Here is a 26270-nt window from a genome sequence, read left to right on the forward strand (position 1 = left end):
CTAAAATGCATCATTAATTCATTCATTCGTTCATTTATTGATGAACACCTGTTCCTGAGTCACGGGTGTTTTCTATGTATATAGGTATGTATATCCTACGAATGAATATCGTCGCCTGCTTAGTTTGCTTAGTTTGGGGCTAGGTCAATCTGTATAAGATTGTCCCCAAATATTTATTTTTAAAATAATGTAAATCCGTATGGTAGATTTAACACCCTGGCTCCGCCTCTCCGTGCGAAAGTGCGGATCGTTCGACGATACCCGCCCTCGGACGGGGATGCGATGCGATCCGCGCAGGGTATGCCACACCGAGCTCCGCAATACCGTACAGGGCTATAGCCGCGAAAATCGAAGTTCATCAATTGCGGGAATTTTACTCTGTCACTCTAATTACGTGTTAGTGAGATTAAAAGAGAAAGATCCCAGCAATTTGCGTTTTCGCGGTAGGCCCCCAGATTTTTGTACATAGACGCGATTCGTCGCGCACGCAGCTCCGGACGAAGGTACGGAGCAAATCAAAACCGTACCATCGTCGCCGTACGCGAATTCTTCACTTCGTACTTTGCAACGAATTGCGGTGGCAGTGTGTTAACCGCCTAAATGTTGCGGTTTTTGGATTACATGAATCACTCTTAACATACCCATGATAGGTCGAGAAGGCCTACCGCGAACCACGCTCGACGTGTTACCTCCCTGTCACACTTATGTACGAATTTACAAGTGCGACAGAGAGGCAACACGTCGAACGAGGCTCGTTATTAAGGTTTACGAATTATTAGTTAATTCTCTGGACGATTGTAACTTGGCATTGGAAGGAGACGCCTTCTAGACTAAGGAAGTTATTAACTAGAGTAGTGGGTATAGGGAAATCGGAGTAAATGTTTTATTATATATTAACGACCTCTTTAAAGGAAGCCGTGATGATTTTATGGTCAACAGTTAGAGATAAATGACATAACAGTTTATTATGATGATAATCAATCAATCAACCATCGTTTATTGCACCATGGTAAAAATACAAACGTTGTTACAAAATAATTCAGTCTCTCATGGACCCCAGAAGGACATAGCAAATATTTTCTTAAACTAAGTATTATTAAACACGGTATGGAATATACTTATTAACTATAATTCTATCTGATCAATAATAAGTTATTTAACAAATTTATCATTGAGAAAATCTGTAACTGAATAATAAGCTTTTTCTGCAAGGAACGATTTCAACTTATTCGCGTATGTTGTGTCCCTTTCCTCTGCTTTTATATAATTCGGAATATGATTATAAAATTTTACGGCTGCATAATGAGGGCTTTTACGGTATATTTCTAATTTTGGCGCGGGTAGTTCAAGTTTGTATTTTTGTCTTTTATTTGGCAGCTCTCTGAACAAATGAATATTTTTCCTGATATACATGCCTAATTCTAAAATGTAAAGACTTGGTAGAGTGAGTATGCCGTGTTTAATAAAATGGGGTTTGCAGGTATCTCGATTTTGTATTCCGACTAACACACGAATACATGTCATGCGCATCGGTACTGCTGCCCCACGTTAAAATACCATACCGCAACCATGAATTAGCAAAGGCATAGTAGGCGGTTAGTGCTGTACTGAAGTTAGTAGTTTTGCGAAGCATAAAAAGTCCATATAAAAACTGAGATATCTTGGTTTTAGTGCATAATATGTGGGTTTTAAAATTAATATGGCTGTCGAGAGTACTACCTAAGAGTTTGAAATTATCTACGTCTTCAATTTCTGTGTTATTAACTGATAGTTTTAATTGTAATGGCGTTCTTTGATGAGGATAAAATTGAATTAATTTGGTTTTATTATAGTTTATTGCAAGATTATGGTCGCGCATCCACTGGTTAATATGATTTAAGGTATGTGTTAGTTTTACGTTGTAATTTTCGTTAGTATGGAAATTAAAAAGGAGGGAGACATCATCTGCAAATAGAATACATTTAGCATCAATTTCTTTTGGGAGGTCGTTTACATATAATAAAAATAAAAGACAGCCCAAAACGCTTCCTTGTGGGATTGAGCCTTTTATTTCTACTATACCAGATCGAACTGATTCCAATTTATTGTTAAATGGATTAAGGTACTCTATCTGAACAAGTTGCGTACGCTTTTCCAGATAAGATTTAAACCAATTACAAGCTATGCCTCTAATTCCCGATCCATATAATTTATTAAGCAATATCTTATGTGAAACTTTATCGTATGCTTTTGTGAGGTCCAGGAGCAATCCAACTGCAAGGCGTTTGTTATTTAAGGTTTCCATAATTTCTTGTGTGTAGTTGGTGAGGTATTGTAATTCATTAAATGCTATTGTAATAATGTATTGTAATTTATTAAATGCACAAATAAATGCCCATTCGAACCCAGGACCATCGGCTTCATAGGCAGGGTCACTACCTACACACTAGGCCAGGCAGAGCGTCAAATATATTGGGTTTCATAAGTAATTGTTACTATGTTTAATAAAACGACACGTCAAGATTGTTTACCCTTTTAGTAGTGCAAAAAAACGCAGTATAATTATAAACACGACTTGTTTACCGAAGTTAGAAGAAAACAAGTGCAGCGTAAACATTGTATCATTTCAAATGATTCATTTATGACCGCGGCCGGCAAAACGTCCCACTTTTTCGCTTGCCACAAGGACGAGATTTGCTTTCGTCTTTAGACGAATAACTTGTCAAGGTGTCCTTATGGCAAGTGACAAAGTGGGACGTTTTGCCGGCCGCGGTCACATTTTGTTTGTGTGCAGCCCAATTTGTGTTGTGGAGATGCATTTCAAGGCAAACGGGTTTATACCGGCAATATAAATACAAATAATTTATTGGACAGGTAAATGTCAAATATTAATTAGGATTATAAATTATTTAACATAAAATAAAATGATAATTGGCCCGCCTGGCCTAGTGCATAGTGACCTTACCTATGAGGCCGCTGGTCCCGGGTTCGAATCTCGATAAGGGCATTTTTTTATTTTTTTATTTTATTTACATGGAGAACCAACAGCTATAACTATGCTAATAACAACATAAATAGTGACACAGAGCCAATTATAGGATCTCACATATAGCAACATCTTAATATTTAACATTAAGTTAAATAACACGCACTATTATACATACGCACATGCAATAATATGTTAACAACGTTATGTATAGGGATGTTCACTGTATTTAAAATAAGTTACACCATGCTTGAAATGAAATAAAGCACCAGAATATTACTAGAAAAACGTAGACAGAAGTTATTTTCAGACACAATTTCTATTTTATAAATTGTATAGTAAATTAGTAAATTAATACCTAACAATCTATTTTATACATATTGAGTAGCAAACAGAAACTGCAGTTATTATGATCAATGAAATATCTTTTTTATTTATTAATTATTTGTGTGATGAGCACTGGTATTTGGTTCTGAGTCATGGGTGTTTTCTATGTAAGTATGTATTTATCTATTTAAGTATGTGTATCGTCGCCTAGTACCCATAGTACAAGCTTTGCTTATTTTGGGGCTAGGTCGATCTGGATAAGATTATATAATATAATAATAATTCAGCCTATATACGTCCCACTGCTGGGCACAGGCCTCCTCTCATGTGCGAGAGGGCTCGGGCTATAGTCCCCACGCTAGCCCGATGCGGATTGGGGACTTCACATACACCTTTGAATTTCTTCGCAGATGTATTGCAGGTTTCCTCACGATGTTTTCCTTCACCGAAAAGCTAGTGGTAAATATCAAATGATATTTCGTACATAAGTTCCGAAAAACTCATTGGTACGAGCCAGGATTTGAACCCGCGACCTCCGGATTGAAAGTCGGCCGTCATATCCACTCGGCCACCACTGGATAAGATTGTCCACAAATATTTATTTATTAACACTAGCGTCCTCCCGCGACTTCGTCTGCAGAGGACAGATGTCGGCAAACTTTTAGAGTTTTAAACTTAATATGACTAGTCTAAGGGCCGGTTGTACAGTCGAGTTCATAAATATGTGTACATTTTTTACCTTATTGCAATGGATTAAGGTTAAGGACTGTATACATATTTATGAACTCTACTGTAGCCGACCGTTTGTCACCGTTAACCGCGTCAGTGTCGCTGCGTTAGTGACGACGGAGCCACTTTGATCAGAAGTGTACCTTTAAGCGTTTCCTAAACTTTTTTGTATGGGAAATTCATAGATGACTGCTGAGGGACGTTGATCAGTTCGCTAATTGCGGTCCGGAAATCGGTCTCGTTTTAGAGATAGTGACAATTTTTGTGAAAATTTGTTTCTATTATAACTTAGTGAAAAACGCCTTTTTAGCTGTGACGCTGTGTGACAGTTTAGACATGCCTACTGACAGACTGTAAAGTTTTAAAGTAAACTCGCAATTTTTATCTGTAAATAAAAAAACTACTTATTCGTTGTAAGTTTTTTTTTGCCGAATTTGGTCAAAGCTCATAACATTTTTTGCTCCTTATGACCTCAGGAATGTGTGGTTAAATCTGTCGGGTTCGGGTTTAATTAACCCACGGTATATAGAACCATCAAATATCTCAAATCTGCAAGTTACATGCTAGTTTTATAAATTTTTGGTGTATTCTCATTCTTTTCCCACCGGCCACAGATGAGAATAGGTGCGAATTGATGGGAATTCGTATGAATAATTCCCATTTGTACCCGCCTCATGCCTCATGTATGGCGGCGGTCACGTGGGGCGGGGCCAAATAGGAATATACCCATCTTTTTCTATTTATACATTTTGGTCATTTATCTAGGAACTTTTGGTAACTTAACCGAATCTAAATTTCACCATTCTCTTTTCCAGAACACGTTTGGCAAGTAAACGTACAAAAGAAAGGACTGGGAGCATCCAAGAACATCCAAGGGCTGTACAACCTGTGCTTGACGGACAAGACGCTGACACTTGTCAAGATCAAGAGCCATAACAACGTTATCAGTGACCTTGGCATCCCGGAGAAGATCGAGTACTCCTTAAAGAATATTAGAAGGTACGTACGTTGTACATGAGGTCATTATACTCATTATTGTGCTTGACAGACAAGATGCTGATACCTGTGAAGATCAAGAGCCAGGACAACGTCATCAGTAACCTTGGCATCCCGGAGAAGATTGAATATTCCTTGAAGAATATTAGAAGGTACGTACATAAATATGGGCTCCTTATTTTGCTTGACAGACAAGATGCTGATACCTGTCAAGATTAACAGCCACAACAACGTCATCAATAACCTTGCCATCCCGGAGAAGATCGAATATTCCTTGAAGAATATTAGAAGGTACGTACATAAATATGGGCTCTTTATTGTACTTGACAGACAAGAGGCTGACACCTGTCAAGATCAAATGCTACAACATCATTAGCGACCTTGGCATCCTGGAGAAGAGCCAGTACTCCTTGAATAATATTAGAAGGTACGTATATACAGGGACTGTAATACACTTCGCAGATACGACGCTTACCAGGGGGCCTAGCCAAGGCGACAATCGTACAAACGGCGATATAAAAAAAACTGTATCGGGATGCCACATGCAATGAAGTCACGTCAGTCATTTCCATACATGGTTTCATTTTCGATTCGGGTTTTCTAACAACGATTGTCTAGGCTAGGAGCCACAACGTGCCGGCGATGACATTACTTACTCCTTAAAGAACCTATGATCATGATGAGTTTCAGTTTTTAAACTTAGCACGTAAAATATCGACCAACTGGTGTCTAGAGCATTATCTAAGTTAATAAACTTACAACGCTCCGTCCAGATACACAGGATGCTCCTTGTATCCTGCGCTTCTGGAACTTAGTGGTTTCGATATGTCCAGAATTAGAGTTTGTTTGTTTGATGTATCTTGCTAATTTACGTGAAGACTTCCTTTTACACTTCAGTTATCTTTAAATGTTAGTGCGATAGTTCTGTGATACTCACCCTCAGCCATACCATTTCAGATGCGGCGACTCGGAGTGCTTCTTCTACATGGAGGTGGGCCGGCAGACGGCGACGGGCGACGGCGAGCTGTGGATGCACACGGACGACTCCAACATCGCGCAGAGCATGCACTCTACCATCTACCAGTGAGTGTGGCCCTGTTGCCGATTTTCGCCCAAATTACCCGGTCTTGCGTTCTAATACGGAGGCCTCGAATCGGGCGCCTCCAATTCTCCAATTTTATTCCTAGATGGATAGTACCAGCACTAGAAAACCTTGCCTGCTGCGATTCCCGGTGCGTGTTTTCCATTCCGGAATCTATTACGTAATATCATTGATTAACTGTCTATGGCGTTATTGCTTAACTTCACAGTCAATAATTTGAACATATTTTTAAGCACTTTAAAGTTTAAAGAAAATAATTACAATTACCAAGTATAATGAAGTTTATATGCTAAAATAATGAAAAATTGCCACAGAAGTTGGCTGCGATTTATCTAAAGCGTTTGATTTTATGAGATGATCGATACAAACTAAAGCACCACGATCCTTTGGCATTTTGGCCTAAATCTTATTAGGCTTTACAAACACGAGTGATCTCAATAAATGTTTTTAATTGGAGTCGAACAAAATCAACAACAATAAAATAAAAGTATTTTTTTTAAATAAAAGCTTTTATTTAATCCTCTAAAAAGAAGAAAATAAAATTTTCCTTTAAAATTTGAATCATCAACTTATAACCTCATTATACACAATTTAAATGTTCATAAAAGCTTGTCGCGCGATTTAATTGTATAAACAAACTAGTACCTCTTTAATTAAGTAACTTGATCTGCTAAGTTTAAATTTTCAAACATTTTAATTTAATATAATACTTATAGGTACTTAAACCTCGCGACAAGCTTTTATGAACATAATATAAATTGTGTATAATGAGGTTATAAGTTGATGATTAAAATTTTAAAGGAAAATTTTATTTTATTCTTTTTAGAGGATTAAATAAAAGCTTTTATTAAAAAAAAAATTACTTTTATTTTACTTTTTAGTTATTTTGAGTTACTCTCAACTATCCCTTTCATTTGATACCCATATTGTAGAAGTGCATTAAAAATAACTATTCCGCCATCTTGGATGTTCCGCCATATTGGATTTAGAATAACGTCACATATTTTTTCGAGTTACTGTCAACAATCCCTTTCATTTGATACCCATATTGTAGAAGTGCATTAAAAATAACTATTCCGCCATCTTGAATGGTCCGCCATGTTGGATTTAGAATGACGTCACATAATTTATCATGCATTGTCATCCAAACTAAACGTGTATACAAAATTTCAGCTCAATCGGCTGAAGATATCTGCTTCAAAATTGAGTTGCAAGATTCCACTCGAACAAACATACATACATACATACATTGCAAGTTAAATAAAAGCTTTTAAAATAGAATCGTATCGTAGTTCAGAGTACCACAGGGTCCAATTCTGGAACCTTATAATCATTAACCTTTTTTATCATACCCGATTCTTACTATTCCAGTGCCATGCGCAACTGTGCGAAAGAGACAGAGAACGAGAGGGATCATATCACGATGCCGAAATCAGACGATGAGCACCCTCGTCCTCGACGGCAAACGGTCTCCGAAGGCCAGAGGCCTAGAGCCGGCCTCTCCAACGGTAAGTTAAAAATTCGACCTTATTCCCAAATGTGAACAGCTATTGTCGGTTGAGGATCTCAAGAATTAAAACTGGTTGCGACTTTTATTACGATCATTCTTCTCACTCTGCTCTTAACTTAGTTGTGTTAAGTTATTGATGACTTAAACATTTTTTTTAAAGTCGCAATTATTTAAAAATGATGCAATGCATATTGAGTTAGATGAAGTTACACTTTAAATATGAAGGTAGAAGGTACATTCAGCATTAATAGTAGTGAATAGAACATGCTAAAAGTATCTGCCACCCTCTAATAATTTTAAAAATAAATATGTATAATATGTCTTTTTTGGAAAGCTATTAGAGAATAGTAGATAAATTAGATGCACGTCTCATCCGCTGCTATAATGCTGAGTGTACACATGCGATAATTGGTTCCACATATTGCAATTCATTTTGCAATATGACCTACTCGACTTTTAGCATTGGAATAGTTTCTACCAATCATCATCATCATTACGTGCCTGCATTTAAATCTAGGCACAGGGTCTCAGAAAGGCTATAGACCCAAGAAATATACGCAACAACGACGCATATGTGGATCCAACTTAATAGTTTGCATAAAGAAAAACATCTTTTAATTGTGACTTTCTTAGTCAAAAGATACCGCTTTATTGGTTGTCAATAACGTTTATTAGCATTTTTCTTCTATAAAAAGGAATCCTTATTTCCAACCTAATAGGGTACTCTTTTGCCTAAAACAGTCAAGATTAAGCTAGGGTCACACTTCACTAGAGTCACAAAAGCCAGTTATAAAGACATGAAAGATTTTTTTTTCTTTTTGCAAACTTAGTTTTTGGGGTTGTAGCGGTGGATAGAGTAGCATGCACAAAATGGTTTTTGGGTAAAATATTTCAACGGATATTTTTTTGGAAATAGAATTATCAAGAAAATGAAACTGGGGTTGTTATGTGATGAATTGAATATATTTCTTTAATATGTCTATAAAAGTTTTTTTTTAAAGTGTTAACCTGTAGTTAGACAGTAGTATAGTCAGCTTCGCTTAAGTACCCTTTAAAGAAAAATGTGACTAACCATACATTTAGAATAGTTAAAGTGTAAGCAAGCATTGTTTTGTGTACAGTTGCCTCGGAAATTCAAAATCCTATCCCAACACGAGAAGTGAATTCCTTACATCTTGTTCAATATAGTCTAAACTTAACGAATAAGTCGAAAATATCTATGCGTCATCTGGGTAATAAAATATATTTTCATACGTGGTACTCGTTTGCCAAAATAGATATTTTTGACTACTTTTAGTTATAGTGGCCCTCATGAAATAAAAATCCAGCACCCCTAGCTCATTACTCGACATTTTATTTCGCGCGTAACATAGATTATACATCTTTTTCTAATGAATACAGTTAATAAGAGTGGGGTAGTTTATCACGCGCGCAACATTGTACTGCGGCGAACATGTGCTAGAGAGAATTCGGGCAATTTATTCTGCTGGTTTACTTAAAATATTCTTGTTAATCTAGGGAGCCAATTTTTTTTATTAAGCTCAATTTTCCAGAGAACCTTACCTAAAAGTGTAAAGTCGACGTCAAAGATATGTTAACATTTTTTGCTTTATTACAAAGGATTAAGGTATTGAAGTGTTAACATATGACGTGAATGACGTCCGGTCTGGCCTAGTGGGTAGTGACCCTGCCTACGAAGCTGATGGTCCCGGGTTTAAATCCTGGTAAGGGCATGTATTCGTGTGATGAGCATGGATATTTGTTCCTGAGTCATGGGTGTTTTCTATGTATTTAAGTATTTATAAATATTTATATATTATATATATCGTTGTCTAAGTACCCTCAACACAAGCCTTATTGAGCTTACTGTGGGACTTAGTCAATTTGTGTAATAATGTCCTATAATATTTATTTATTATTATTATTATATCTTTGTACGTCGACTGTAAGTTTGTAATCTTAAGATCTACCGCGAACATCTAAAATCGTAATTTCGTTCTCTGGGTCAAAATTATTTTCGTTGTCTTCTTTCTGACCACTATCACGCTTGTATTTATGTCTTTGTACAAATAAATAAAAAAGTTGAGTGATATTGCATGTCTTTCTAGCTGTAGATTTTAATTAACATAAGAAAAATTAAAGGCTAAATTTCACCTCATAAAATTCATTCACAAAATTCGTCAAATTTTTTGGGGACCAAAAACAAACAGCGAAGAAGAATTTTGACCCATTTGCCTCTATCACTCGAATACGCAAAAGCGATAAAGAGATTCGATGTTCATAAAATTATTGTTATGGAAAGGCGGGATTCCGTATCCAGTACAAGAATGCTTGTGCCGCACCGTGCCGCACACTCGTGGAATCCCACATTTATACATTTAATTACTTACAATGGCGCTCTTTATTCGTTGCCTTTATTATAATAGTGTTACCTTTTTTGAAGTCCTTGAGAGCTTATTTTAAAGCCCCAGTCCCTCAAAATTGAACCTTCCGATCAAGATGTAAGGTATAAATTGGCACAAATCTATTGCAGAAAAGGGCCTCTGCGTTGGCTCATGCATTAGACAATGCGTGTGTTCAACCAACACTTACTCCATAGATGACTCGGCGGCCGCCATTGCGCCTCTCACGACCAACGGTAATGTGCACCTTAGCGCAAAGGGATAGGACGCTTTTTTGTATGGCCGCGGATATGTGTTGTGGTGGTGATAATGCAGATGGTAAATACTCGTAATTCGATGGACCAATCAATTAAAAATGGTTGTTTCAGTTTTAATGTAAGATTTTTATTTAGTAATCATTTGTGCCATTTTCAACCAAAAGGTTACTTATTTTCGGTTCTCAATAAGACGCTATGTCCATGAAGCTTCAATTTGAAATCAACCTTAGGGCTTGTGCACAAATCCCGCGAGGTATTTTCGGCTACTTTTTTGAATATTTTTTATACAAAAGATGGGTGGTTTTATAAAAAAAGGGTTAGATTAAGATCAAAAATCTATAGTCTGGCATTAAAACGGGTCACCAGAAATAGACGGGGAATAAAAACAGTGCATTGAATTTATGACACCTACATATAAAAAAAATCGTCTCTTTTCATGCCGCGCTGCTTAGTCAGAGTAAAGAAAATTAAAGCGCCTTAATGTGTACTAAATACCATCTGCATTTTCATCAATGTAACATATAACAGTGGTTGTACCTGCTTATAGAGCCACAGTGATATATTCGAACCGATTCCCTCTCGCTTATACCAAGCAAATGTAAACGAGATGGTTTCTCGAGTCGGTTCACTGTGATAGCTATATGTGCAAGCGCCTTGTCTGAACTAACAACGCGTGACCGCTAGAGGTCGCTACTGTCTAGGTTTTTCATTCGATTGAATATGTAGTATAAATAGTATGTAATACAATGAGAGTATAAAATCAGGGTATCACGTCGAGGAAAAATCCATTGAGTTATTATAACAATTTGTACCACACGACCAAAACGTCGTAAGCGCCGTAAAATTCATTGCGCTTACGCGTTTAGCTCGCTAGATTCACGCTCCGCTTCTATGGTTTGTTGTCAAAACAACAACTCATGGCGCAAAATACTGGTTCTCTGTGCCGGTTCTATTCGCAGTAATAGTTCAATGGATAAATCACGTATTTGTGTTTGTGTTATATATTCTGTTTCTCACGTGGATAACGAGGTATATATAAACAGATTTTTTTTTATCGTACCAATTTAAAATACTTAATCGAACTAATACTTCGCGCTATTCATTATAAGCATATTCTGATAAAAATATTATTATAAGATAAGGGATTCATTTTTTGCGAACTGAGAAAAAGTCAAATGAGAGTCGGTAATATAATTAATAGTATGAATTATCTGAGATGATTTTTTGGCCTCAAAAACCTAAGCTGTTAAACAAAATGCATTGTTTCTTTTGTGCACCGTGGTGGCTACCAAATTTTTCATTAGTGAGTAATAAGCCCATTTAAAAGACAATTTTAGCGTTCTACTAATATGGTTCAAATTCATGTAACATCATTCAAAGATAACACGTTTTGGTAATAGAGTACGATAGGTAAGAATATTCGGAGGTAACAAGAAGCTGTTATATAAATTTGAGCCATATGTGTAGAACGCTAAAATTCCCTTTTATACGAGCTTGATCCTTCTCACTGCGGCGCATAAAAGAAACAATGGCTTTTGTTCAACAGCTTAGGGCTTGAGGCCAAAAAATCATCTCAGATAATTCTATACGCATTCACAACCGACTTCTAAGTTAGAAAACCTCGATATCGCGATATAGAACTTCATATGGTCGACATTTTTTTTCCTTGACTTATACGCCACCTATTCAACGAAGAGTCAATTAGTTCTACTAAGGTATTAAAAAAATTGCTTTCAACTGACCGTGAAGTCAGTAGCGACCTCTGGTGAGTGCTAAAACTGCCGCCTTGTAAACTTATATTTGCCAATCTTGTGGTTAAACTATATGTATCCTGCCACTAATCTAAGAATTGCCGTTAATGAAACTTTCTAGGGATATAGACAATAAACGGTCAGTTTTTAACCATATTTAAAATCAAAATTGCATATTATAAATTAGTATATAATAAGTATGAAATACACGTCTTGCGCCCAATTTACAGCAAAACAGTTTTTTTATTTATTTTAAAAGCTCCAGTCGTTATTCAAAATGGAACCCTTACACCAAGATGTAAGTTATACATTGGCACAAATCTATTGCAGAAAAGCCTCTACTCAGTTTTTTTTTTTTTATTATGTTGGTGACACTGAGTATTTTTTTTTAACTGTCATAATTACTATGGAAGAACTTGGCTTTATATTGTCATATCCCTAAATTTATTTCCATTCGATAGCTTTGCACGGCGCTATAAGTACAGTTAGCAATCAATTATATCGGAGCAGACAAGGTTCTCACAAATATCTGAACACGCCTCTATTGTCATGGCGTTGGAGTGCTCAGATATTATTGAGCACCTCGGTCGCTCCGATATTTCTTATGGCGACTGTACGAGCGAGAAAACTATATGTGGATCGTTATGTTATCTCGTTTCTGCAAGGTAATGATTGTTAACAAATATCCGTCAAACAAATTAGGTCTAAATTGTCGGTTACATAACGAAGAGTACATGTACATGGTACAATAAATAATTATTGTAGGTACCATCGCTCAAACTGTTAACTGTCCATCGGTGGACCTTATTACAAAAGGCATAAGGTTCACCGGTGGACAGTTCAGTGTTGCTGTTTGTACTTTAATATCCTGACTGGCCTCAATTCAAACACGAATTTGTATAAGACATTACACATCTTTACAATCAAACAATATTTGGTTGAATAAAAGGAGTTATTTGTAGAATATTTCAACAATGAGGGTTCCTTAATGTTTGACAGATATTTGTGAAAGCTTAATACATGTCAAATTAATAAAGCTTAACATCTGTTGTTTGAATCAGAACTTAACGATGTGATCTTTAAGGCTTATAATGCAATAACAGTTTAAATGTATATCGAACGAATGCTTTGCCGCGCTTGGCCGAAAACAGCAAAATGTTCTTACTTTTTTTTAGTGAATTGAATAATAGATGTCATCTCAGTAGAGATAACCATAGATTTTTGGGTGCAACTGAAAAAATGTTGGAACCACTAATTTGTTGCGCTAAAACGTAAAGTATTGAAGAGGACATTTACAATTCAAATTACTTAAGAAAAAGATACACAATGTAAGCCTAAAAGTTGCTTTTTATGTATTGTAATTTTCAAGTCACAAAGTCGTATCTACAAAAAAGTAGGTTCCATATTCGAACTGAGAAAATCTTGTATATTTTTTTGAGTATAGATTATTTTTACCATGATTTTTGTACAAACGACTTTTAATTAGTGGCCATCACAACTACAACACACTCCTATACTTGTATATGCTAAATAAGTGAATATGATAACTGTCTTTAGATTAAGTTAAAAAGTTGTTATTATTTGTAGGTGTCGGCGGCCGATCGAAAAATCAGGCCGATCGTAATGTTCCTGTGTAATATTTTGATTGTAGTCACATTTAACCAATAGATAAGTTGGATAGGTTCCTTAAGTTGCTTCAGATCCCCGAAGGGCACACTGTCCAGAAATAGGAGCCCCGCCAACTCGGGGAACGAGAAAACGATTTCCCGATTCACGATATGCCTAGGAATTTCATGATCTGCCTGATTTTACAATCGGCCGCCGACATAGGTATGACAAATATCGATGGATGTGATTAAGCATGATAGGATGTTATTATATTATTTGTTAAGGCATTTTGAGCATTATGACTAATGCATTAAGAGTGATCGCGCATGATCATCGGTGTTGGATATTTGATATCGTGTACATGACAATACATTATTATAATAATTTCATGAACAAGCCGAGAAAATATGGTATAGCAAATATTACATTTTTTTAAATATTAAGTCTTCAAATGAAAACGACGGTAGCTCATACATATGTATGCAATTTTTTTATCATATTTCAATGGATCAAGAAAATTCATACTTGTATGACCTTAGCTGTCGGTTAAGGAATTTGACTTCTGTACCATTTCGTACCTTTTCACAGTGACATTAATGATGAGATCCCTAGCAGGGACCCATTTCTAGAAGGGTATTAGTCTAATATTTTTAGTGTGTTCCCATGGTAACCCATACGACTTGACAGGGGCCTATTTCTCGAACGGTATTAGAATAATATTATTAGTATGGAAGGTAGAGTTAAGGAATAGAATCTCCATATACCAAGAAGTGTCCGACTAAAAACCGTAAATAGGTCGCGCTACAATACCTAGAATACTCGAGAAAAAAAAATCATAGTTTGCATGTTTTTATAATAAATAATAATAATAAAATAATAAATATTATAGGACATTATTACACAAATTGACTAAGTCCCACAGTAAGCTCAATAAGGCTTGTATTGAGGGTACTTAGACAACGATATATATAATATATAAATATTTATAAATACTTAAATACATAGAAAACACCCATGACTCAGGAACAAATATCCATGCTCATCACACGAATAAATGCCCTTACCAGGATTTGAACCCGGGACCATCAGCTTCGTAGGCAGGGTCACTACCCACTAGGCCAAACCGGTCGTCGTTTTATTTTACACTTTTCTTATTTGTTTGTTTTGATGCTAATGCCATGTATGTTGTGGGTATGAATAAAGAATGTATCTATCTATCTATCTATAGACAGCGCACTCGACTCCGTCAATAACGCCTAGGTTCTTAGCTACTCTAGCGCTACTCTGGAGAGATTTGGAACTATTATTTATAGCTGACAGCTGGACACTTATGCAACAGTTCAGCCTATGGAGATTCTATTCCTTGTCTCTACCTTTCATAACTATTAGTACACGAACTGTCAAATCGTATAGGTTACCATGGCAACACACTAATAATATTAGTCTAATATCATTCGAGAAATGGGCCCCAGTTCGTGGACTAATAATATTAGTCTAATACCGTTCGAGAAACGGGCCCCAGCTATCATATTAATTGTAAGTGAGACAAGGTAGAAAATCACACAGAAGTCAAATTTCTTCACAATACTGTCGCCATCAGATATATCGGAGCGGCCAAAGTGCTCACAAATATATGAACACGCCTCTATTGTCAAGAAGAGACTTCGGCTGCCTCGATATATCTGATGGCGACAGTACGAATTTTAATCGTAGCTACTGTAATGTTTGACAACGTCGCAAAGCAAGATAACTCTAGCGACGTTGCCAGATATGTGCAGATGTAGTGCATAATTATTTACCATCGTATTTTCACGGCAACTTACGAAAGTGTCTTGCTATTTCAGTCAATCGCGGTACAAAAAGTACTGAGTTTGACTGAAGTAGCATGACAAATACGAAAGTTTCCGAGAAAATAAGACGGAAAACAATTATGCACTAGATCTATCACCGAAGTCAGGCGATTTTGATTCATCTCGTAGTGGCAAAGAGAATTTGAAATAGAGGTGGATTGTCAAATAAAACTTTGTAGCCACAGTAAATTTACTGTCATCTTTCGACACATGATTATAACTTTAGAACGCCATTTGACTTTAATCCTTATTCTTTCACTGATAAATTTGTTAAATATCAAAAAGTGGCGCCATCTAATAAATCAAAGGCCAAAGGTATGGCGGTATCGTTTCTAGCGATGGCGCCACAACCTTTAGCCCATGCCCGGTAAAATGGCGCCACTTTTTGATATTTAACAAATTCAACACATATCAGTGAAAGAACAAGGATCAAAGTCAAATAGCATTCTAAAAGTTTTAAAAAAGCTGGCAGTAAATTTACTGTGGCAAAAAAAAAATCTTTGGCAATTCTCCTCTATTTCAAATTCTTTTTGGCAGTGGATATAATTTGCAGGACATTTGTTCCATATTTAAACCGCATTCATATATAATAAGTATGTATTGTAAACTATACCATATTATTGCCGGCATTTTTTAACAGTGTTACGAGCGATGGTATTTTATTCATTTGGTGTTGGTTCACTGTTGAATAATAATGGTTATTGATGAATTGTGTTTAATTTTAAATAAGGGGAAGCGATATTGTCACTAACTGGTATTGGTAACATGGATTATCATCATCATGGAATATCATAATAAATAATTTAATTTTTTGTACTTATGGCACGGAAATAGTGAAATACAGAAATATCAAATACTTTAAAATTAATTTAGAAACGATTTTATATTTTAAATATAAACATCATATTGTATCCAGGTTTAAAGCCTGAATATGCTACTTCATTAAAATTTACAAAAAAAATATTTTTGCTTCCTAAGGTATCCTGAATACTTAAATAAAAAGCACCATGCTGGATATTTAAATGTTACTGATTACATTTGTTTTTTGTTTCGTCTTGAAATTCCCAAAAAAGGTCTCTTCATGAAGGTTTATTTGAAATTGTGTACATTTCTAATTTTGCTTTAATTGAATATACTCAAACAAAAAAACTCTGATTCTCTAATGCCGTGTGAAATAGGTATACCAAAAGTAACCTAAGCAATAAATACCATCGCTCCATCCATGTTAACAAACCATCGCACCGGGTGCTTGGTGTCATGGTGTCAGTTTGTGTAGCTTCCTTGTCTTGTCCGCAGCCGAAAACCAACCACCGAATAACTCACTAATTAACGATAAACCCGACCATCCTCGACTCATAAAACATCATCGAACCGTTTCACTCCCGACCGGGTGCCCGCTCTTTCAAGAACCGCTCAAGATAGTCCACGAGCGGACGAGATCAGCACCTCTAACTGGGGACGAAGTAGATAGAGTGACTATTGAGCGAGCTCAGCGGCATTCTTCATGCAAAGCCGTCAATGGAACTGAGACAACGTCGAAGAAAACGCAGTGGAGCCGGCGCGCTAGTACGGGAGCGCGGCTGTCTAAACTCTCGCCCGCTCATACAAAGAGTATGTATGCTTGTTGCATGCTTTATATCGGGCGTAGTAAGGGTATTTAGCTTGTATTAGTGCAACACGTTTATTTTATATTTTTGGTACATAAAGTTTAGTTTGTAAACCTAATTTTAAAATGCATTTGGAAACACGAGACAGTAAAATGTTTGGTTAGTCATAGTCGGGTTTAGTGACTGGTTAATCCAATGGTTATTATGCTTGCTGGAATGATTTTATTATATTTCCCCGCTGCTAGGCATTTACAATAATTCATATTACATCTCGTTTTTCACAATTACATTAAAATACTTAAATAAATTAAAATTAGCATAATAAATACAATGTCAAATAAAAATATACCTACTATATTTACCTGGGAAAATTTTCTCGTATTGGAAGAGAAAAAGCTTGTGAGAAGAATTTTATAAAATAGTAAAAACGTCGCTATGAAAAGGATTTTTTTGGGCAAAACCCTTCTACATCAACTAATAACCACAGGTTTACCAGCGCATAAATAGTCTACCATTTCAGTAGCTTATAATTAATTTAAATATAACCTGCGGTTGGAACGGCTGCACGACGATTCATTTACTACCAGTTCGTGTCATCCGCGATGACGCGCAAATTTGTCAAATCTAACCCTTAACAACACGGAAATACGAGTCAAGGCTCGCGTCGTCGTGAATGACACGATCTTTAACTTATTTTAAAAACTGTTTTCCTACCTTTACTGGAATGATGCACGCTTACGCTATCTTTTCACGCGAAATAAAAATTGTTTAGTCAAAGGAATGATTCCCAAGTAACATTTTGATTTTCTGTCTATATATTGCCTTATTTTGCAGTTTTTGTACAGAATTAGCTGTGTAATTAAGCTTTCAATTTTATTATTTCATTTATTTATTTGTTTTAATAAGCTTGGTTTTTCATACATCTGATAAAATACCAATCAACAAAGATGTCATTTACTTTTATTGTCGCGTTGATAGCAGAAATATAAATGTATTGTTGATATTTATCTGAGGATTGAAAAACTTCGCTCATTGGAATGTACGGTCAAGTGTGAAAATGATACGGACGATAAAGTGCCAAAAATATGTATACACCTTAATGTGTCCGCGGTCGGCAAAGCGTCCCACTTTGTCGCTTGCCATAAGGTCGCCTTGAAAGGTTATTCGTATAAAGATACAAGCAAATCTCGTCCTTTTGGTAAGCGGCAAAGTAGGACCTTTGACTAGTCTTCGACACGTATATGGGCAATAAGGTCGTGTATATATAATATCGGAATTTTATTCGTATCGATATTTTCAGTCGTGACTGTATATCGCTATTTATTTACGCCTTGGTCAATGATGGGATTATGTAGCATGGTCAGGTATTCGACATAAATAAAGCGTTTCTAACAATTAAAACATAAAAATTATGTGAAGAACCGATACTTTAGGCCCGGAACCTGGGGCCCGGATTGTTAAGGCTAAATGTAAATCATCACGGCATCATCCCTAGTATGTTTTTCGATATCGTTATACGCTTAATACAAAATCAACGTTAGGTTTTGTGAAATATTAAACAATACTGTCCAGTAAAGATGAATCCATTATTCATTAAACTTAGAGCCCCTGGCCGGACGATATCGGCCTGTCAGATATTCGGGAAGTCAGCTTTTGGGAATAACTGACAGGCCGATATCGTCCGGCGAACTGGTAATCAGTGGGCCCCTTTACAATTCTGTTAACGTGCCTCTTTATTTATTAACGAAAACTAAAATATCGTTATTTTTCATACATGTTATTCACAAAATTTTGTAAATTTTCAAACATTTTCTCAAGCTTGTTTTACAAATAAAAACTAATTAAGCTACAGATGCGAATAATATATTTATGGACTTTCGTAATTTAATTTGGGACTAATCTAAGATTATAAATTGTGTATTTATTTACAGACGCTGCCGGTCCTTTTAGGAATCGTTGCGATAGTATGCCTTCAAAGGCGTTTAAGTCTTTGGAGGTCGAAAGGCCACCTACACGGCATTCGGAGCTTATTGAAGGTAACTTGTGTCGATCTTAAACCCTTACTGCATGTAATAAAAAATATTTCTTGAAATTTAAAAGCTGCCAATAGAGTTGAATATCTTATCCGCCATATATGCAGTAAGGCGTTAAGCCATTTTGATGACGTCATTACGCGGTACGTCCACTGCCTCTGCCGAAGTTTTATAAGCATAACATAGAACCATGTACAGTCAGCGTCAAATACTTCGTAGCAGTCAAAGTAGCCAAATAGTTCGGTACTCCATATATTTAGTATGGTGTACCGAACTATTTGGCCACTTTGACTGCTACGAAGTATTTGACGCTGACTGTAATATCGGGATTTTTGGACTATTATTTGATGATATTAAGAGCCTGGTTTCAGCAAAATACAGCCAAAGACACGTAGAATTAAGTACTAATCATAACTTATATTGTAAAAAAAACCTTGTAATATTGATGCAGCGACTTATAAAGAACTTAGATGAAGTATAGGGAGCAGCACAACTTTTAGGTTCCGTACCCAAAGGGTCAAACGGGACCCTATTACTGAGACTTCCCTGTCCGTCCGTCCGTCCGTCTGTCACGAGGCTGTATGTCATGAACCGTGATAGCTAGACAGTTGAAATTTTCATAGATGATGTATTTCTGTCGCCGCTATAACAACAAATACTAAAAACAGAATAAAATAAATATTTAAGGGGGGCTCCCATACAACAAACAATTTTTTTGCCGTATTTATAAATAATGGTACGGAACCCTTCGTGCGCCAGTCCGACTCGCACTTGCCCGGTTTTTATTAGAGTGAAGTGATAAAATCCAGTTTTAATTTCCTATTTATTCAATACAATAGCCGACCTCGACAGACGCCTGCGTGAACTGTAAGGGGTAGCACCTACTTGTCGGCGTAGTCAATGTTTCAGCTACAAGTTATTGTTGTGGTTTACCAACGGTTTGTGTCTCAGGCCTGAGCGCGTCGCACGACGAGGCGGACGCGGCGGAGTGGCACAGCACGCCGCGGATCCCGGAGGAGCCCGACTACTGCGAGATGGGACCCCGGGATAGGTTTGGGTATGTTACTACTATCAGGTTATTTGTCTGTAGACTCTTGCGCGTCTTGACGTGAAAGATGTATTTGATACACTTTTTTTATTTTTTTCTTTGACACTTGGAGAGCCTTTACACCTCCAAATCTTATTAATGTAATTATTATTGTGTATTATTATTTTTCTCAGACCGTGGGGACCTTATACATCTCCAAACTTAGTGTATTAACCGTGGAGACTACGCCTCTGTAATATTGTATAATATACATACTTGACTACATACTAGTTATGTATTCTGTAGCATTAGTTTGAGACTGCTAGCTTAACAGTCCAGACGCGATTTATTTATTTAGTATGCATTTTATTTTGACACTTGGAGAGACTTTACACCTCCAAATCTTATTAGTATTAATACACTGAAATTGGGGACCTTTTACATCTCCAAATTTAATGTATTTTTATAGTATATAGTATCTATCTATACATCTCTATTGTATTGTAGTAATTATTTATTTTAAGATTATTATAATGTAATGTTTACCCAGGTATTGGCTGTTGTATTTATAAATGTTGTTATGTATTTTTTATGTCACTATATGATGTTACTATAAATGTTGTATTGACTTGTAAAATAGCCCTTAACCTTAACTTGCAGAATAAATTTTTGAATGTTCTAATCCGAGGTTCATTTTGCAGTTCATCAATCCATAAGCAATTCGATCACATTGAAATTTTGCTGTAAGTTAGGTTCTATTCTGTGTTGAACATTAGGCGTTTAATCTCATTGGAGCTCATTTCTCTTGAATTGTTAAGGAAAGAAATGATAAAAAATATTTTCCACAGTAAATTGGGTCGCGAACCAGCGAGCCACTCCCGGACCTCTTCAATAGCAGCCTCTGAGACGTCCCCAGAAAACCTCAACGATGGCTACCTACCCATGGCACCAGAATACCCTGCGGCGACTGATGGCTACCTTCCCATGGCGCCATTAGATCATGGCTTGGTATCCGCTTCTAGTGGCTCTGTCTGCAGCGGGACGCCTTCGACAGACCCTCGGTTTAGGTAAATATAGTGTAACTTCCCCAGAAAACTTCAACGATGGCTAGGTAGCCAAAGGCGCCGGAATACCGTGCTGCGACTGATGGCTACCTTCCCATGGCACCACTAGACCATGGACTGGTATCGGCATCTAACGGCTCTGTGTGCAGCGTGTGACCCTTGGTTTAGGTAAGAACTTGTAGTTAACTTCCCTAGAGATGGTCAATAATAACTAACTGCCCAGACCACCCCGCGGCGACAGATGGCTACCTTCCCATGGCGTCATTAGACCATGGACTGGTATAAGGTTCTAGTGGCTCGGTGTGCAGCGAGGCGCCTTCGACAGACCCTCGGTTAAGGTAAAAACTTATAACTTCCCTAAAGATGGTCAATAATATCTAACTGCCCGTGGCTCCAGAATATCCCGCGGCGACTGATGATTTTATAGACCCACTAGACCATGGACTAGTATCAGGTTTATTGGATCCGTCTGCAGTAGAACACCTTCTACAGACCCTCGCTTTAGGTAAGTATCTGTAGTTAACACTCCCAAAAAACGTCAACTACGACCCCCCGCATCCCGCGGGATCTGACTTTTTACAGAAACGTCCGTATTTATGCCGGCAAATATTATTCTTCTAGCAAATTTAGAGAAGTCTTGATAGTTATACCCCTACTATGTCACTACTGACTATAAAGTTGGACGTAGTTTTGCAAACGGAAACTAACCTTACAATTTTTTTTTCAAAATCGAACCTTAAAACTAGGGATGTAACAGATGTGATTTTATCGGAACCGAAAGCGGAATCTGAAGTTTTTAATTTAGTTTATCGGAACCAGAAATGGAATCGGAATCGGAACCAAAATCGGAGCCTGAGTGAGAGGTGGACGAGATGTTAAGGGTAGGTCTATTAAAATTAAAAATTTGAAATATTAACCATCCTTGCAGCACTTGCTTGCCGTGCAGCAGGTGGCAAGCGGGGAGATGAGTGAGTGACAGGTATAAACCTGTTTGTTTATGAAGAACGTCGCTCATGTCCCGCCACCGCGCTAAGCTTTGACATCCGCTATAATTTCCGATTCAAAAGTTGTCGGATCGGATGTGTAATACCAATCGGAAGTTCCGATTTAACGGAACCGGAGCTCCGTAACATCCCTGAAAAACATGAAGTAAAAAATTAAATGGAGTTTCAGTGTGAGCTGGTTTCTGTTTGCAGAACTACATCCTATTTATAGTATTTATAGTATTGAACAGTTGTATAAGAACATTGTAAAGGAATACGCCACGAGAATTTTTTGACCTACTTATACAACGTTGCATACAATATTTTTCCTACGAGTCAACAAAAATAAATCTTAATTTAGGTAAACAAATTACAGCAAACGTATATAGCCAAGACGCGTGAGCATACCTTGTTACGCGCCCGGCCCGCCCCGGGCCGCGGCCGGCCGGTCGGCGACACCTCCTCGTACCTCATGAGGCCCTGGTACTTGCTACTTGCTAAATTAATTTTTTGGACAGTTTTTTCTCAATTTTGGCCACCGTAGCCTACGGAGACTAACAAGCAACGCTAAGCGGTCTTCGTAGTCTATGGGTGTTGCTATATTACGGGTGTCACATGCGTGTTTCTGACTTATGAAGTAATTATTTTTACTATGCAACCAAATGAATATTTTGTACGTTGGCAGCAATGCACTTAGTTTAAAACTGTATTCGTTTTGGTTTTGTTAGGTTGGTAGCCATTAATCGCAGTAACATTATAGCTTATAAAAGCACAAGAGCTTTTATGAGGAATAGACAATATAGACTTTTCTTGAAACCTTTTATGTATGTTCTTATATTCGTGTTAATGAATGCATAAATGACAGATAACAGTAGAGGAGTAGGAAAAAATATTATTATGTTTGAAGACATTATAACCGTAACGTATTCCCCACAGCGAATACCAGCTGGAACCGGCCATGTCGCACATAGTCGACGCGGACGAGCGGCCGCCGCGCGCCTACAGCGTGGGCTCGCGGCCCGCGCCGCCGCGCCCCGACGTCACCCGCCTGCGCGCCTACAGGTCTGTGCAGTGCACTATACATACTGGAACCGGCCATGTCGCACATAGTCGACGCGGACGAGCGGCCGCCGCGCGCCTACAGCGTGGGCTCGCGGCCCGCGCCGCCGCGCCCCGACGTCACCCGCCTGCGCGCCTACAGGTCTGTGCAGTGCACTATACATACTGGAACCGGCCATGTCGCACATAGTCGACGCGGACGAGCGGCCGCCGCGCGCCTACAGCGTGGGCTCGCGGCCCGCGCCGCCGCGCCCCGACGTCACCCGCCTGCGCGCCTACAGGTCTGTGCAGTGCACTATACATACTGGAACCGGCCATGTCGCACATAGTCGACGCGGACGAGCGGCCGCCGCGCGCCTACAGCGTGGGCTCGCGGCCCGCGCCGCCGCGCCCCGACGTCACCCGCCTGCGCGCCTACAGGTCTGTGCAGTGCACTATACATACTGGAACCGGCCATGTCGCACATAGTCGACGCGGACGAGCGGCCGCCGCGCGCCTACAGCGTGGGCTCGCGGCCCGCGCCGCCGCGCCCCGACGTCACCCGCCTGCGCGCCTACAGGTCTGTGCAGTGCACTATACATACTGGAACCGGCCATGTCGCACATAGTCGACGCGGACGAGCGGCCGCCGCGCGCCTACAGCGTGGGCTCGCGGCCCGCGCCGCCGCGCCCCGACGTCACCCGCCTGCGCGCCTACAGGTCTGTGCAGTGCACTATACATACTGGAACCGGCCATGTCGCACATAGTCGACGCGGACGAGCGGCCGCCGCGCGCCTACAGGTCTGTGCAATAAACTTTTCACGCCACTGTTCGGAAATGTGGCAATAGATGGTCTAAAATCAAGCTGGAAAGTAGGCATAGCTGTAGCACTTGAACTACAACTACTACAATGTTTCATTGTTATCATCATATTTTTTTATATTATTTATTATATTTTGGAAAATCTTCTATTATTGGTGATCATTGTTATCATAATCTGTCATTGGTAGTGGTAAAAGGTCTTTTTTTGGCGCAAGTTTTTCCTTCGAAAATAAAATTAGGTTATTTATAGGACCAATTAGGGTTAACCGTCTATTATTTGCCACACTCCAATTACTGGCCATCTTATACTAAAAGGGATTCTGTTTAATAATCACACATTGTAAGTTAATCATCAGAATGATAGTTATTTACTTGACTTGAATTGTGTAAATAAATAAATAGAATTCTTCTTTTAGCCATTTTAGTATAAGATGGCCGGTAATTGGAGGGTAGCCAGTAATAGACGGTTTACCCTACTTGTTAAAAAAAAATGTCAAAACCATCCGTTCACACTTAACGCGTTTTTACTTTTATAGCTGTTTGTGGGTTTTTTTTAGCTAAAACGCTTCTAAATTTAGAGTCGGTTTGAAGAAAAACGCCTCTTAGTAAAAAAGGCGGGATCGGAAAATACTTACTGAATTGGATAGTGTAAATTGTGTTTGACTAAAAAATATAAGAAATGCGTATCTACGCTTTAAAAATGAGTTAGTCTAGTGAAGATAAATGTTCCTTTTCCTGGCAAAAATATATCGCTTTCTTTCCTCTCGCCAATATAAATATTAATTTCTAAAAAAAGCGGTGGTTCCCTGATCCCTATAAGACAGGTTTATCTAGTTTAGGGCTCAGGACACTATTCCTAGGCTTTCTAAGAATAGAATGCTCTTAAAAATGTAATACTTTTCTACTGTGTAATAAGCTGCAATTTTGATACCTAAATAAATCATTTTTCATTTTCATTGACGTACTTATAGTTATGCAAATGTTTTTTTTATTTCCTCGCAGTAGTCGTGAAAATCACTATTTAATGCCTCGGCCCGAAACGCTAAAGATGGACTCGTATTTTTACACGTATTATTCTAAAACTCACTCGTCCATCTTTGAGCGATTTTCCAGCCTCTCCTACAATGTACTATTCTTAACATGTAAGACGCCATTTGGGATACTTTCAGACGATTTAACTTCGGTATTAATGAAACTGACTAGTTTAAGTACCCGTACACCGTGTTTTTATTGATTTCCGTTAACTCCGGGGTATGGGTAAGTTAACTAAATGACATTGCTAATAAAAATAAAAAACAGTTTTTTTTTTAAGTAATTAAATGTTGCGTATAGCGTTGTTGTAACACGGGCATAACATTTGATTCAACCAAACAATTGAAAACTGTGACATACCAATGTCATTTTGAACACCAATCGTCCGAAATGGTACTTACGTTAGTAGCAAATGTATACACTCGTACTAAACACTAATCATAATCAATATGTAAACAGGCCCTAAGGCAAGTGTGTACCCTCGTAAGGGCCTTATAAGATAAAAATAAATTATTGATTATCTCCGAAATGGTGTTAATTAGAATACCGGTGTCTTTCAGAAAGTTACTGAATTTAAGCTCAGGAATGCACCTTTGAAATTAACGGAATAAAAAAAAACACGGTATATATATTAGGTCATTACCTATGAAATTGGCGTTTTGTATGGAGAACTTTAACGAAATTCGATTTTTCATACAATGAATTTTGTGGATTATTTTGTGATGGCATTTACAAACCAAACAAATTTTTGCCAGTAATCTGAGACATTTTTAAGGCACATTTTCTATCTCATATTTTTTTTAAAATCTGTCCCGTTCGAACAATATAAGTCATTTAAATACTCGAGTCGGCAGCACATGAAAAGAGCTGTTTTCAGAGCGGTATTCTGAATACATAAAACAATAACAGTAGCAAATAATTGTATGTAAAATCGTTGTTATGTAGCGCACTAATGAAATTAAAAAATACTTCGAAGTTACTATTAAAATAAATAAACTATGACATGACTAATACTCATGAACAAAAAGTGGCTGTGACATAATCGGACAGACAGACGGACATGACGAATCTATAAGGGTTCCGTTTTTTGCCATTTGGCTACGGAACCCTAAAAACGCCAATTTGATAGGTAATGAGCCAATATATATAACATCACAACTATAAGAC

General features: G+C 37.7%; 1 protein-coding gene across 1 annotated transcript in view; it reads left to right on the plus strand.

Annotated features, from left to right (window-relative positions):
• Window positions 1–26270, plus strand: part of LOC133526608 (uncharacterized) — a 51214-nt gene that overhangs the window by 15993 nt on the left and 8951 nt on the right. Inside the window, exons 2-12 of the mRNA XM_061863299.1 lie at window positions 4837–5020; window positions 5975–6100; window positions 7491–7627; window positions 10163–10267; window positions 16794–17108; window positions 19036–19140; window positions 20089–20194; window positions 21013–21231; window positions 23148–23459; window positions 23562–23694; window positions 23739–23968. Coding sequence (XP_061719283.1) covers window positions 4837–5020; window positions 5975–6100; window positions 7491–7627; window positions 10163–10267; window positions 16794–17108; window positions 19036–19140; window positions 20089–20194; window positions 21013–21231; window positions 23148–23459; window positions 23562–23694; window positions 23739–23968 — 1972 coding nt within the window. The remainder of the gene's footprint in view (window positions 1–4836; window positions 5021–5974; window positions 6101–7490; window positions 7628–10162; window positions 10268–16793; window positions 17109–19035; window positions 19141–20088; window positions 20195–21012; window positions 21232–23147; window positions 23460–23561; window positions 23695–23738; window positions 23969–26270) is intronic.

This window comes from Cydia pomonella, chromosome 16, assembly GCF_033807575.1.
Source record: "Cydia pomonella isolate Wapato2018A chromosome 16, ilCydPomo1, whole genome shotgun sequence".
Taxonomy (NCBI): domain Eukaryota; kingdom Metazoa; phylum Arthropoda; class Insecta; order Lepidoptera; family Tortricidae; genus Cydia; species Cydia pomonella.